The sequence below is a fragment of the Oncorhynchus masou genome, chromosome 16 (assembly GCF_036934945.1).
Source record: "Oncorhynchus masou masou isolate Uvic2021 chromosome 16, UVic_Omas_1.1, whole genome shotgun sequence".
NCBI lineage: Eukaryota > Metazoa > Chordata > Actinopteri > Salmoniformes > Salmonidae > Oncorhynchus > Oncorhynchus masou.
The window spans coordinates 34213056-34226575 of record NC_088227.1 but is presented as its reverse complement, the minus strand read 5'-3'; the positions used below and the strand labels follow the sequence as shown (position 1 = coordinate 34226575).

Below are 13520 nucleotides of genomic sequence, written 5' to 3'. Positions count from 1 at the left end.
GTCCACGGTGGCGACTCTGGCGCGGGACGTGGACCCCACTCCAACATAGTCTTAGTCCGCTTACTCTGCATCCTTAGATTGGAGACCCTCGCCGCCGACCTTGGCCTAGTAACCCTAACAAAGGGCACCACTGGACTGAGGGGCAGCTCCGGACTGAGGGACAGCTCGGGACTGAGGGTTAGCTCAAGACTGAGGGGTAGCTCAAGACTGAGGGGAAGCTCAAGACTGAGGGGAAGCTCAGGACTGAGAGGAAGCTCAGGACTGAGAGGAAGCTCAGGACTGAGAGGAAGCTCAGGCAGGTTGATGGCTGACTGGCAGATCCTGGCTGACTGGCGGATCCTGGCTGAATGGCGGATCCAGGCTGAATGGCGGATCCTGGCCGACTGGCGGATTCTGGCTGAATGCCGACTGGCGGATCCTGGCTGAATGGCGGCTCTGGAAGATCCTGTCTGACTGGCGGCTCTGGCTACTCCATGCTGACTGGTGGCTCTGGCTGCTCCATGCTGACTGGCAGCTCTGGCTGCTCCATGCTGACTGGCGGCTCTGGCTGCTCCATGCTGACTGGCGACTCTGGCTGCTCCATGCTGACGGGCGACTCTAGCGGCTCCATGCTTACGGGCGACTCTGGCGGCTCCATGCTGACGGGCGACTCTGGCGGCTCCATGCTGACGGGCAACTCTGGCGGCTCCATGCTGACGGGCGACTCTGGCGGCTCATGACAGACGGAAGACTCTGGCGGCTCATGACAGACGGGAGACTCTGGCGGCTCATGACAGACGGGAGACTCTGGCGGCTCATGACAGAAGAGAGACTCTGGTGGCTCATGACAGAAGGGAGACTCTGGCGGCTCATGACAGACGGGAAACTCTGGCGGCTCATGACAGAAGGGAGACTCTGGCGGCTCATGACAGGCGGGAAACTCTGGCGGCTCCCGCGAGGCGCACTGTATGCCTGGTGCGTGGTGCTGGCACTGGTGGTACTGGGTCGAGGACACGCACAGGAAGCCTGATGCGGGGAGCTGCCACCGGAGGAGTGGTGTGTGGAGGTGGTACTGGATAGACCGGACCGTGCAGGCACACTGGAGCTCTTGAGCACCGAGCCTGCCCAACATTACCTGGTTGAATGCTCCCGGTCGCCCTGCCAGTGCGGTGAGGTGGAATAGCCCGCACTGGGCTATGGAGGCGAACCAGGGACACCATGCGCAAGGAGACGCACTGGAGACCAGATGCGTAGAGCCGGCTTCATGACACTTGGCTCGATGCCCACTCTTGCCCGGCCGATACGAGGAGCTGGTATGTACCGCACCGGTCTATGCCCCGCACTGGAGACACCGTGCGCTCCATAGCATAACACGGTGCCTGCCCGGTCTCTCTAGCCCCCCCCGTCTACAAAACCCCTAGACAAGACAAACACATAATCACCAATGTCACACAGGGCGTGACACTGACTTTCACTTTTTCTTGAGTAATTTTCTTTTAAGGTATCTCTACTTTTACTCAAGTATGACATGTGGGTACTTTTTCCACCACTGCCTGCCATGGACATTTCCCAGTTTCATTGAATGTTCAAAATCAAAGTGTAAGAACACTTTTAAAGCCTGAAAGGTTAAGATGGTTGAACGGTTGCCTAACAAACAGCAAAAGCACTAGCCCATGGCAATCTACTAGCCCCCATAGTACAAAAGTTGACCTATTCTATTTTGTGCTAGAAATAAATATTTGAAACATAGTCTGGGACAGTTGTGGGATGTGATAGATCCCAAATTAATACAACGACTAGCATCAAACAAAACTTTTTTACGCAATGTGGCTGACGCAGCAGATCAGAACGTTAAGCTTTAAATCTGCATTGCGAAGCAATCCCTAGCCTGCTATTCAATGAAGTTTATGTGTGGTCCCAAATCTGGGATTAGTGGGCTCTTTTCCAAGTTTAAAATAATAAACATTCAACATTAGCCATGCTGTCAATGAGGCATACTTTGTGACTTCAGTGAGTTCAAGACAACTGGGAAGTTGGGAATAAACTATTTAATTAAAAAAAATTAAAAATAACTAGGCAAGTCAGTTAAGAACAAATTCTTATGTACATTGACGGCCTACCCCGGCCAATTGTGCACCACCCTATGGGACTCCCAACCACAGCTGGATGTGATGCAGCCTGGATTCAAACCAAGGACTACAGTGACACCTCTTGCACTGAGATGCAGTGCCTTAGATGGCTGTGCCACCACTCCGACTTGGAAAAAAAGTTTTGAACGGTCATCCAAATCTGAATTGTAAATCGTCCTCTTTCCAGAGCTACGACCTGAAGATCAATGACGTCATCTGGATTCGACCTTGTTTTTGTCCAGAGTTCACAGTTGTTTTGAAAGCACTACAAATCCAGAGAATGCCAGACTGACAAAAGTTTCCTCCAGGGAGTCCCTCACCACTTTCCTGTTCAAGTGAGCACAGCACAACAAGGTGAATCCAAAAATGTATGACATGCTGCAGCATAAATGATGTAACAACCAGGGAGCTATGTATACTGTAGATAATAAAGTAATACTAAGTTTATGTTGTGTAGTAAGCTGTTAGTAGCCCATGTGCCTCAACCTAATAATTTGGCCTATTTACCCCTCTTAATTTCACCTACTGTTCTGACTTGGTGGTGAACATGTAGCCTATAACCTGTTTTAGAGAAATGTAATCATAAAATATTGTAAGAGCTTTCATAGTCTGTTTATATGCTCGCTTTATTTATCCTACGGGTCTGACTGTTTTAGAGGGAGAATACTGTAAGAAGGGCCCATGTTCGGAATTCTGTCGCTGTACATTTCAAAGGTGCTAAACAAATAGTTATATTGACTACGTTCATCCGAGCTAGCTCATTAATGTCTTAATCGAAATTACGGATTGCCTCTCATCTGCTTCTCGTCCCCTTAAACCATAGTTTGTACATGTCAATTGTCAGTAGAAACCACATTTGTCTAAGCAAGTCAAACATATCAGCAATGTTTTTTTTAAAGGCAGTAAAATGAGTCTGAATGAACTGCTTCGCTGCCAGACAAGGCTTCGCTGATAGCCAGGTATAGCAGTGGTAAGATGTTGGTGTCAGGTGTGTGTACGGGAGGCGAAGTCAGGTGCAGGAGAGCAGAGTGTAATTAACAGGCGCACTTTACACACAAAGACAATTACACACAAAGACAAGGTGGGGAACAGAGGACTAAATACATGCAGTAATTATGGAATGAAAACCAGGTGTGTAATGGAACAAGACAAAACAAATAGAGATATGAGAAATGGAATGGAGATGGCTAGAAAGCCGGTGACGTCGAACGCCGAACGCCGCCCGAACAAGGAGAGGAGCTGACTTCGATGGAAGTCGTGACAGTGCCCCCCCCCCCCCTTGACGCGCGGCTTCAGCGGCACCGGCCTCGGGGACGACCCGGAGGGGGAGTCCATGCGGAAGCTGGGTCCGTGGTTTGTGGGGTCATTCAAAGTCCTGAGGAGGATGAACAAAGTGTGTTACAGATTGTGGTGGCTGGTGCGCTCCGGCCAGCGACTGTGAAACTCCCGCAGCAGTTCGGGGTCCATCCTCCTCAGGACTTTGTATGACCCCACAAACCTGATGCCACACTGCCAGAACCGGCTGGTACCCCAATACGCACTGAAAGGTGGAGTGGTTAGTGGAGGAGTGGCGAAGCGAGTTCTGTGCCATCTCGGCCCAGGTCACGAACGCCGCCCACTCCCCCGGCTGGTCCTAGTAGTAGGACCGCAGAAACCTGCCCCACATCCTGTTTGACTCTCTCTACCTGTCCGGTACTCTCGGGGTGAAAGCCGGAAGTAAGGCTGATCGAGACCCCCAGACGTTCCATGAACGCCTTCCAGACTATATTTTTTTATTGTGTTTTATGTTATTTGCTTCATGACTCCTGCATGCTTTGTTGACTATGAAGTTGCTTGTTTACCCAACCATGGGACAGACTACGTGTGTTCCCACATTCGGGACTCTGACTCTCTGTTAGTGTTAGAGGAAATTATAGTTGAAATGATTAATTATGTATACATTTAAATTAGAACCATTTATTTTAATACTATTATGTTGTGGTATGAAATGTATGGGTTTTTAGTTAAACTAGGACTGAAAATGTAGTTAAAACGAATGAATTGTCTGTACCTTGCGGGTTTAAGAGAGAAGGAGAGTATATCTCTTTAGACAGATAAAAATGTTCTTTGATGTTCCATTAGTGGAGAAGAGTATATCTTTTAGACAGATTGGAATGTTTGTTTAAGAGGGGTGTAGAAGACAATCACCAGACCTGAAGACACTGCGCTATTGTGTGGATCGGAGAAAGTGTGAGAACTGATGATGTCATTTTAATCTTCTCTTTAAAATGAAATGTTCTTTGTATTTTGGGTCAGTACTCATCAAGAATAAATTCTGAACTTGTTTTTAAGACTGGTCTCTCGCTATTTCATGCAAATAATACATTTACAACTTATTATGAAATAGATAGCTTGTGAATTTGGTTTTGGCTACAAAACATATAGGAATTTAGAATTCTTCTAACAGTTGGTTACACGGACTCTTGGCCTCCCATCCTATTCTAACCACCTCTTGTCGACTTTGTATTCATGTTACATGATGAATTGCTGTACAATATGATCTTAATGTCATAAAAAAATTAACACCGCAGAGCAGTCCCTGTCCATGCCCTGATTGTATTACTGCTGATGATATCTGGAAATGTGCATGTACAGACTGGGCAATCTACTGTTGCAAGACGCAATACTGACTTCTGCTCTCGCAAAAGCCTAAGTTTTCTGCACGTTAACACCAGATGTGTTGGTCATTACTGAGACTTGGTTAACCTGTTGCGACGAGCAATCCCGTATCCGGGAGCGTAATTATAGCCTCAAGCTCATTACCATAACGCAACATTAACTATTCATGAAAATCGCAAATGAAATGAAATAAATATATTGGCTCACAAGCTTAGCATTTTGTTAACAACACTGTCATCTCAGATTTTCAAAAAATGCTTTTCAACCATAGCTACACAAGCTATTGTGTAAGAGTATTGATAGCTAGCATAGCATTAAGCCTAGCATTCAGCAGGCAACATTTTCACAAAAACAGGAAAAGCATTCAAATAAAATAATTTACCTTTGAAGAACTTCGGATGTTTTCAATGAGGAGACTCTCAGTTAGATAGCAAATGTTCAGTTTTTCCAAAAAGATTATTTGTGTAGGAGAAATCGCTCCGTTTTGTTCATCATGTTTGGCTAAGAAACAAAACTGAAAATTCAGTCATTACAACACATACTTTTTACCAATTTAACTCCATAATATCGACAGAAACATGGCAAACGTTGTTTAGAATCAATCCTCAAGGTGTTTTTCACATATCTATTTGATGATAAGTCACTCGTGGCAGTTTAGTTTCTACTCTGTTCAAAATAGAAAAATGCACGCACCTGGAGATTACGCAATAGTTTCGACGGAGGACACCAAGCGGACACCTGGTAAATGTAGTCTCTTATGGTCAATTTTCCAATGATATGCCTACAAATACGTCACAATGCTGCAAACACCTTGGGGAAACGATAGAAAGTGTAGGCTCATTCCTTGCGCATTCACAGCCACATAAGGAGACATTGGAACACAGCGTCTCAAAAATCTGTCTCACTTCCTGTATTTCATCTTGGTTTTGCCTGTAACATTAGTTCTGTGGCACTCACAGACAATATCTTTGCAGTTTTGGAAACGTCAGAGTGTTTTCTTTCCACAGCTGTCAATTATATGCATAGTCGAGCATCTTTTCGTGACAAAATACAGTGGAGTGGAGCGGTGACCTCCCTTATTAGCCCTGACCCCAAAGGATGACTATCTAAGGCATGTACAGGGAATGGAACATTAACAGGAACAATAGGGATCCCTACACTAAGTGCAAAGGTACGGTCAAAAATGTCCCAGCTGCGCCTGAATCTACTAGCGCCTTATGCTGGGAATACTGGGAAAACTCAGGAAATGCTATATACAACCACATGTGTGCAACAGGGAGCTCTGGGTGAGATGTGTGCCTACTCACCTGAGATGATCCACCAGTGCTCCGCATGCCACCTCTACTCTCTGGGGAACCTGCCCAGCACCGACCAGCAGTGTGTCCTCTGCGGCCACAGGTGGTGCAGGATACGGTCCGCCCTCCGGTCCCCCTCATAGCAACACCTCCCAGCTCCATCGGTGTAGAATCAGAAGTGCTGGGGGATGGCACTGACGGACCCCGATCGGGACGTCCGCGGGAAGCCAACAGGTTATCCAGCCGGATGGATAAGTCCACCAGTTGGTCCAGGTTAAGGGTGGTGTCCCTGCAGGCTAGCTCCCTACGAACGTCCTCACGTAAACTACACCTGTAGTGGTCGATCAGGGCCCGCTCATTCCATCCCGCACCGGCGGCCAAAGTTCTAAAGTCCAGAGTGAACTCTTGATCGCTCCTCATCCCCTGTCTTAAATGGAACAAGTGTTCCCCCGCCGCTCTCCCTTCAGGGAGATGATCGAAAACCGCCCGAAAGAAAATCTTCGTAGTTGTCCAATGTCGGGCCTTCTACTCCCCAGATGGCGTTGGCCCAGACCAGTGCTTTTCCAGTCAGGCAAGAGATTATGGTGCTCACTCTCTCGAGTCCCAAGAGGGTTGGCTGAACAGTTGCCAGGTAGAGTTCCAGCTGGAGTAGGAACCCCTGGCACCGGCAGCCGTTCCATCATACGCTCCCGGGAGCGAGAGCCAAATTCCACTGGATCCTGAAGAAGGAGGCGTGGACATCTGGGTCGGTTGTTGTGTGAGCTGGGGAGGTGCTGATGGGTTAACCGGAAAGCACCCTCTCTCCCATCGGTCCATGGTTTGCAGCATGCAATCCATTGCTGTACCGAGACTCTGTAACATGGTCGCGTGCTGCTGAACACGCTCCTCCATTGTGAGAGGAGGGCTGGCTGTACCTGCTGACTCCATAAGTGGTGCGTTATTCTGTGAGGATGTTGGTGAATGGGAAAAAGCAGAGTCAGGCGCAGGACACATATATGAGTAATAATCCGAAAATTTACTCAAAAATAGAAGTAATGTTCCCAATCAGGAAAAACATAATATTCCCGAGTACAAAACACGAACCCACATAACAAGCAATAACGCACAAAACAGAGAGGGAAACAGAGGGTTAAATAAGGAACATAATTAATGGAATCTAAACCAGGTGTGTAATAATTAAGACGAAACAAAACGAAAATTTAACATGGATCGGTAGTGACTAGAAAGCCGGTGACGTCGATCGCCGAACGCCAACCGAACAAGGAGAGGGACCAACTTCGACCGAAGTCGTGACAATTGGGATGTTTTTTAGGGGCAGGGACTGGGAGACTAGTCAGGAGCGAGGCAAAGATGAACCGACCAAAGTACAGAGAGATCCTTGATTAAAAACCTGCTCCAGAGCACTCAGTACTTCAGACTGTGGCAAAGGTTCATATTCCAACAGGACAACAATCCTAAGCACACAGCCAAAACAAAGCAGGAGTGGCTTCGGGACAAGTCTCTGAATATCCTTGAGTGGCCCAGATGAACCCGATCTAACATCTCTGGAGAGACCTGAAAATAACTGTGCAGCGATGCTCCCCATCCAACATGACAGAGCTTGACAGGATCTGCAGAAAAGAATGGGAGAAACTCTCCAAATACAGGTGTGCCAAGCTTGTAGCATCATACCCAAGAAGACTCGAGGCTGTAATCGCTGCCAATGGTGCTTCAGCAAAGTACTGAATGAAGGGTCTGAATACTTATGCAAATATTATATTTATTTATTTTTCTAAAAACCTGTTTTTGTTTGGTCATTATTGGGTATTGTGTGTAGATTGATGTGTAGATGTGTAGATTGATGAGGAGATTGATGTGTAGATGTGTAGATTGATGAGGAGATTGATGTGTAGATGTGTAGATTGATTTAACATAACAAAATATGGGAAAAGTGAAGGGATCTGAATACACTCTAAAGATTAGGAGTTCAACAACATCCTCTCAGATCCTCAAAGTTCATCAAAGAACCTTAGGGTTCATGGCACTGAACATTTCCCCCAAAAGGTTCTTCTAAGAACCCCATAGAAGGTGGGGCTCATTGAAGAACCTCCTTAGTTGGTGGGGGTTCTTGCAGGAGTCTAACTACCAACTACCAAACTACCAAACTACCAAACAGAAACATTTAGATTTTAATTTGAAAGGACAGCAGGTGCAGGCACTTAACTGAAAAATGTAAAGATTTCAGTTTAAGTTGTGGTTTTTCCCCTCCCCTGTGTGATCTAAATTGATATTGTTTTAATGATAATACTTTATATCTTTTTATATTTCTAAAAACAGAAAATGGACACAATTCAATGGATATCAATCAACAGAGGTAAGAAGATGTAGACTAGCTGTATTGGGTGCAGATGACTGAACTGCTTACTTTTGTGTCTGTGTCTGCAAATATACAGACGAGGAGGGCATACAAAGGTATGTCAATTGGTATTGGTATGTTATGCAGAGCACATTTACCATCCTCCTCCCTTACCTCTTCAATGAATATCCCATAGGCCTCTACATTATGGACAAGGTATGTGTATGAAAAGCATTATCAAAACAGTTTTTTTCATTCACATTTACCACAAAAACCAAGGTATGAATACTGTCGTGTGCATGTTTGGTTAATCATCTGTTACTATTTTTCGGATTCACAGACTTCACCCTCTCTACACCTCTGATGAATATAACAGGAAACCTGTTCGATCACCATGCACTGCAAAATCATTCTGACTATGTATATGGAGACTGTAAACACACAAGAGGATATAGCTGTCACAACTTCCGCCGAAGTCGGCTTCTCTCCGTGTTCGGGAAGTGACGTCGCCGGCCTTCTAGCCATCGGCGTTCCGTTTGTTTTGTCTTGTTCCCCGCACACCTGGTTTTCATTCCCTAATTACACTGTGTATATATATTCCTCTGTTCCCCCCATGTCTTTGTGTGGGATTGTTTTGTGTTGGGTTTATGTTTATCGCGCAAGTCTGGGTTTTCTCACTGGGCATTGCCTGTACCCATTGGGGAATTATTTTGGTGACTTTATAGTTGTATTGACGGGATTTTGCTCCCATCTGTTTATTGCTCTTGGCAAATAAAGACGCCTGATCACCTACTCTCTGCTCTTCTGCACTTGACTCAAATGACCAGCAGCGAAAACCTTGACAATACCCATTATACTTGGGGCTCTGCAGGGAGTTTACCTCATATTTTAATTTTTTTTATTCTGCTTTGCACATTAAAATCAAAACACAATATTTTTGTTGTCAGTGTTTATTATTGTTGGTATGCGTATTATTAATAATAATAGGGGGGGTGTTAAAAAGGAACCATTAAAAGGGGTCTTTGAAAAACCATTGGCCCAGCATCGTCCAGTTTTCGGCTGGGGTAGGCCGTCCTTGTAAATAAGAATTTGTTCTTAACTAACATGCCTAGTTGAATCAAATTAAACATTAAAAAAATAAGTTTATACACCTTTATAGAGTATGACATACACAGACTATTTATGAAGCATAACCATTTATGTCGTGCTTATGAAGCATTTATGTAATGCTTATGAAGTCTTTAATGTAGTGCTTATGAAGTCTTTAATGTAGTGCTTATGAAGCATTTATGTAGTGCTTGTGAAGCATTTGTGTAGGCTATAAAGCCTTCATAAGTTGTACTTCCTTTAAAGTGGGAACCACATTTGTTATTTGTTGTATTCCTAGGTATATTTCAAGACAATGTAAATGATCAACATGGCCATTTGTTTTAATTTGTGGAATTGTCGGCCACTGCCTCCTGGAGAGCTAATCGCTAAGCAAAACCAAAGTAGACAAATTGTTTGAATGGTTAAATGATTTACTTGCCTAAATAAATACATACTTTGTAATAATGGAGATGTTTGGACTGAATGGGTCAGTTCTGCAAGTTTTTCAATTAGACCTATTGTTTAAAAAAATCCAAACTACAAACTTTTGTTATAACATTTCTGAAGTGATGATGTCATTGGTCTAGAACAAAACTGTAGACCTGATGTTTCGATGTTTTTATTGTTTATAAAAAAAGGTTCCTGTAGTAACCTTTAGGGGTTCTTTAAATTGAAACTGTGGGGGAACCCCTATAAGTTCTTCGAGGAACCATTTAAAAGGGTTTGTTAAAGAACCCGTTTTAATGCTTCCTCGAAGAACCTTTTGAATAACCTTTTGGGGTTAATCTTTTTTTTTTAAATAATACCCCCTCACTATATATTTTTTCATATTATTATTAATAATAATAATACACATAACAATTACCCAATATTTTATCAGTGTTTATTATGATTTTAAAGGCAAAGCATAATTAAAACATCTAAATATGAGGTAGACTTCCTGCAGAGCCTCAAGTCCTCTGGTGTGTTGATGTTCTCCGTATCCATAGCCAGAATGATTTTGCAGGGCATTGTGATCGAACAGGTTTCCTGTTATATTCATCAGAGGTGTAGAGAGGGTGAAGTCTGTGAATCCAAAAAATAGTAATTATACAGATGATCAACAAAACATGCACACAACAGTATTCATACCTTGGTATTTGTGGTGAATGTGAATGGAAAAAACGTTTTGATCATGGTTTTCATACCCTGTTCATAAGGTATAGGATATTCATTGAAGAGGTCATGGAGGAGGGTGGTAAATGTGATCTGCATAACATGCCAATACCAATTGACATACCTTTGTTTGCCTTCAACATATTTTTATTGCCTTCATATTCTTTCCTCTTTACGATTTAATTCAGAGAACATTTGGTTAAAATATTAGATCCAGGCGCATGCGTAGTAGCACTGTACTGCGGAGGGAAATCCCACTTCCAGTTCAGATGTGTGTTGGGGGCGGTTGCTGTGAAATGGGGGTCCTGTAACCGATGTGTGTGAATGTAGGCTAATCCTGCGTGTGTGCTTGAACGTGTATATTATAATAGTTCGAAGTATTAGAATAGTCCGGCCTACATACAAACAATAGAAGTATTTTAACCTAGTAGGCTACCATGGACAGTATGTGCGATTTTATGTTTTATAAATAGCATATGCATGAACTGCGGTCTCATTGAAGGACACGAACGAGGGGCATTAGTAAAGCAATCGGACCTCAGATCATCATGTCTACGACGGCTACGAACAATGGTAGACTCCATACGGACGAGAAATGCAAACAGCGAAAATACCAATCTTTTCTCTTCTATCAGGCCGTGCGAGATCTAAAGCCTGTTTGGATGTTGGAGGACATGCGGACAATGGAGACTTTTTACTGGGAGGAAGACGCCAGCCAGAGATCCTACACTCCCTCGGAGGCATTGCTGTACGCTATCGTACATGACCACCAAGCCTACGCTCAATACTTGCTCAGTCATTACACCGATGAAGCACTGGCCATGCCCGGCGAGCGCTTTTGCTGCTGTCCATCATCGGCCCCGCATTTGGCGATGGCTGTCAGATATGACAGACGGGACATACTAGGTCTCATATTGCAAGAAGCACATCGACTACCTAGTCTGCGGTCATATATGAACCGAGGCGGATGTTTTCACATGGAGGACGGTAAAACTCCACTGCATCTGGCCTGTGAGCTCCTGCGCTCAGAGTCCGTTATTCTGTTGTTGGGCAACGGCGCCTCGCCACAGGCAGAAGATCAAAACGGTATGACGCCATTGGATGTAATTTTGGAACAGCTGTGGGACTCCAAAGTGAACATTGGGCCCAAAAAGCTGTGTCTTGACAACTTGTTAATGTTTATGCCAGAGATTCGTTTCAAAATGAAGAGTGCGCTCGAAGGAGACCCAGTTTGTTGGTCCAAAGTCCTAGGTGAGGACAAATTCAAATACCTCGTTGGACAGAAGCCAGCTCCACTGTTTCTCATGGCTATGCAAACAATTCTGAGGCAGCTTCCACCAGAGCAGTTCCCTGACAGCCTAGATGAGCTTCCCATACCCTCCTCATTGAAACCACTACCCTGCAAACAGCTTGGACAGCTGAAAGGGTTTTAAACGTGTTTTGACAAGTTTTAAAAAACTGTCTACATTATGTATTTATATGAATGTTTTAGCATGATTAAGATATCTGTGTGATGAGCATGTAGGCCCTATGTATTGTTGTGTCAATACAAACCCCTTGTATGAAATTAAGAGGCTATAAGAATGGGTGCTAATTATGATAATATCTGTGATTCAAGTTTCATATGAAATGAAGAGGTAATTGTGTAAATTATTTTTATTTGATTTTTAAACCTTTTTATATAAGTTGTATGCAAATGTCTCAGAGTGGAGACTACAGTATAACAATATATTTTCATTGCTGTGCTGAATTTTACGCTTTTATAGCCTACAGAACAAAGACCATGTGTGATTGGTTATCTGTATAGAAGGATTACCTCAAATATGTTTAATAACTTAATAGGAATTATGATCTAGGAACTTTTAAACATATTTAAAATGCCACTATCAATTCAATTATGCTTCTCCAGTGAGCGCTTTCCTCATTATCAACATAATACTCAAGAGAAAAGAGAACTTGAGAAACAAATAAATCGAAACTCGCTTCATTGTTGTTTCTTCTCTTCAGTCTTTTATAATTTGAATAGAAGTGACAAGCTTATTGATTGGTATCTTTCCTATTGACTTAACTGATAGTTCGATCACTTGTCACCGGCAGCTCCGCTCTCTGCCGGCATACTGTGGCCTAGATGTGTCATAGTGCTGTCAGTGTTTTGTTTTAAAGCTCTACCAAGCTCTACCCCCTTTATAAGCTTAATAAGGACGGTTTAAATGCCCTGTATAAGCTTCATACGGACTGTTTAAATGCCCTGTATAAGCTTCATACGGACTGTTTAAATGCCCTGTATAAGCTTCATAAGGACTGTTTAAATGCCCTGTATAAGCTTTATAAGGACTGTTTAAATGCCCTGTATAAGCTTTATAAGGACTGTTAAGGACTGTTTAAATGCCCTGTATAAGCTTCATAAGGACTGTTTAAATACCCTGTATAAGCTTCATAAGGACTGTTTAAATGCCCTGTATAAGCTTCATAAGGACTGTTTAAATGCCCTGTATAAGCTTCATAAGGACTGTTTAAATACCCTGTATAAGCTTTATAAGGCATATTTAATTAAACATATATTATTACAAGTCATATTGGCGTGTGTCACAATTGGCTAAGAGACTAATAAAGGCCTGTTATAATACCCTTATATACCCTTATATAGTCAATCAAATGTATTTATAAAGCCCTTTCTACATCAGCATATGTCACAAAGTGCTACTTTGAAACCCAGCCTAAAACCCCAAACAGCAAGCAATGCAGATGTACAAGCACAGTGACTTGGAAAAACTCCCTAGAAAGGCAGGAACCTAGGAAGAAACCTAGAGAGGAACCAGGCTCCGAGGGGTGGCCAGTCCTCTTCTGGCTGTGCCAGATAGAGATTACAACAGTACATGG

The 13520-nt window shown here is 43.6% G+C and overlaps 1 protein-coding gene across 1 annotated transcript; it reads left to right on the top strand.

The window, feature by feature from the left end:
- Positions 1-10892: 10892 nt before the first annotated feature.
- LOC135557880 (ankyrin repeat domain-containing protein 9-like) lies at positions 10893-13218 on the top strand. Its single transcript, XM_064991570.1, has one exon. It carries the CDS (start codon positions 11189-11191, stop codon positions 12071-12073), a length of 885 nt encoding a protein of 294 aa, XP_064847642.1. The 5' UTR covers positions 10893-11188; the 3' UTR covers positions 12074-13218.
- The last annotated feature ends 302 nt before the right edge of the window (positions 13219-13520 follow it).

What these genes read in the sequence shown, in the direction of transcription:
- LOC135557880 (XM_064991570.1), top strand. Translation starts at nt 11,189, where the DNA reads ATGTCTACGACGGCTACGAACAATGGTAGACTCCATACGGACGAGAAA.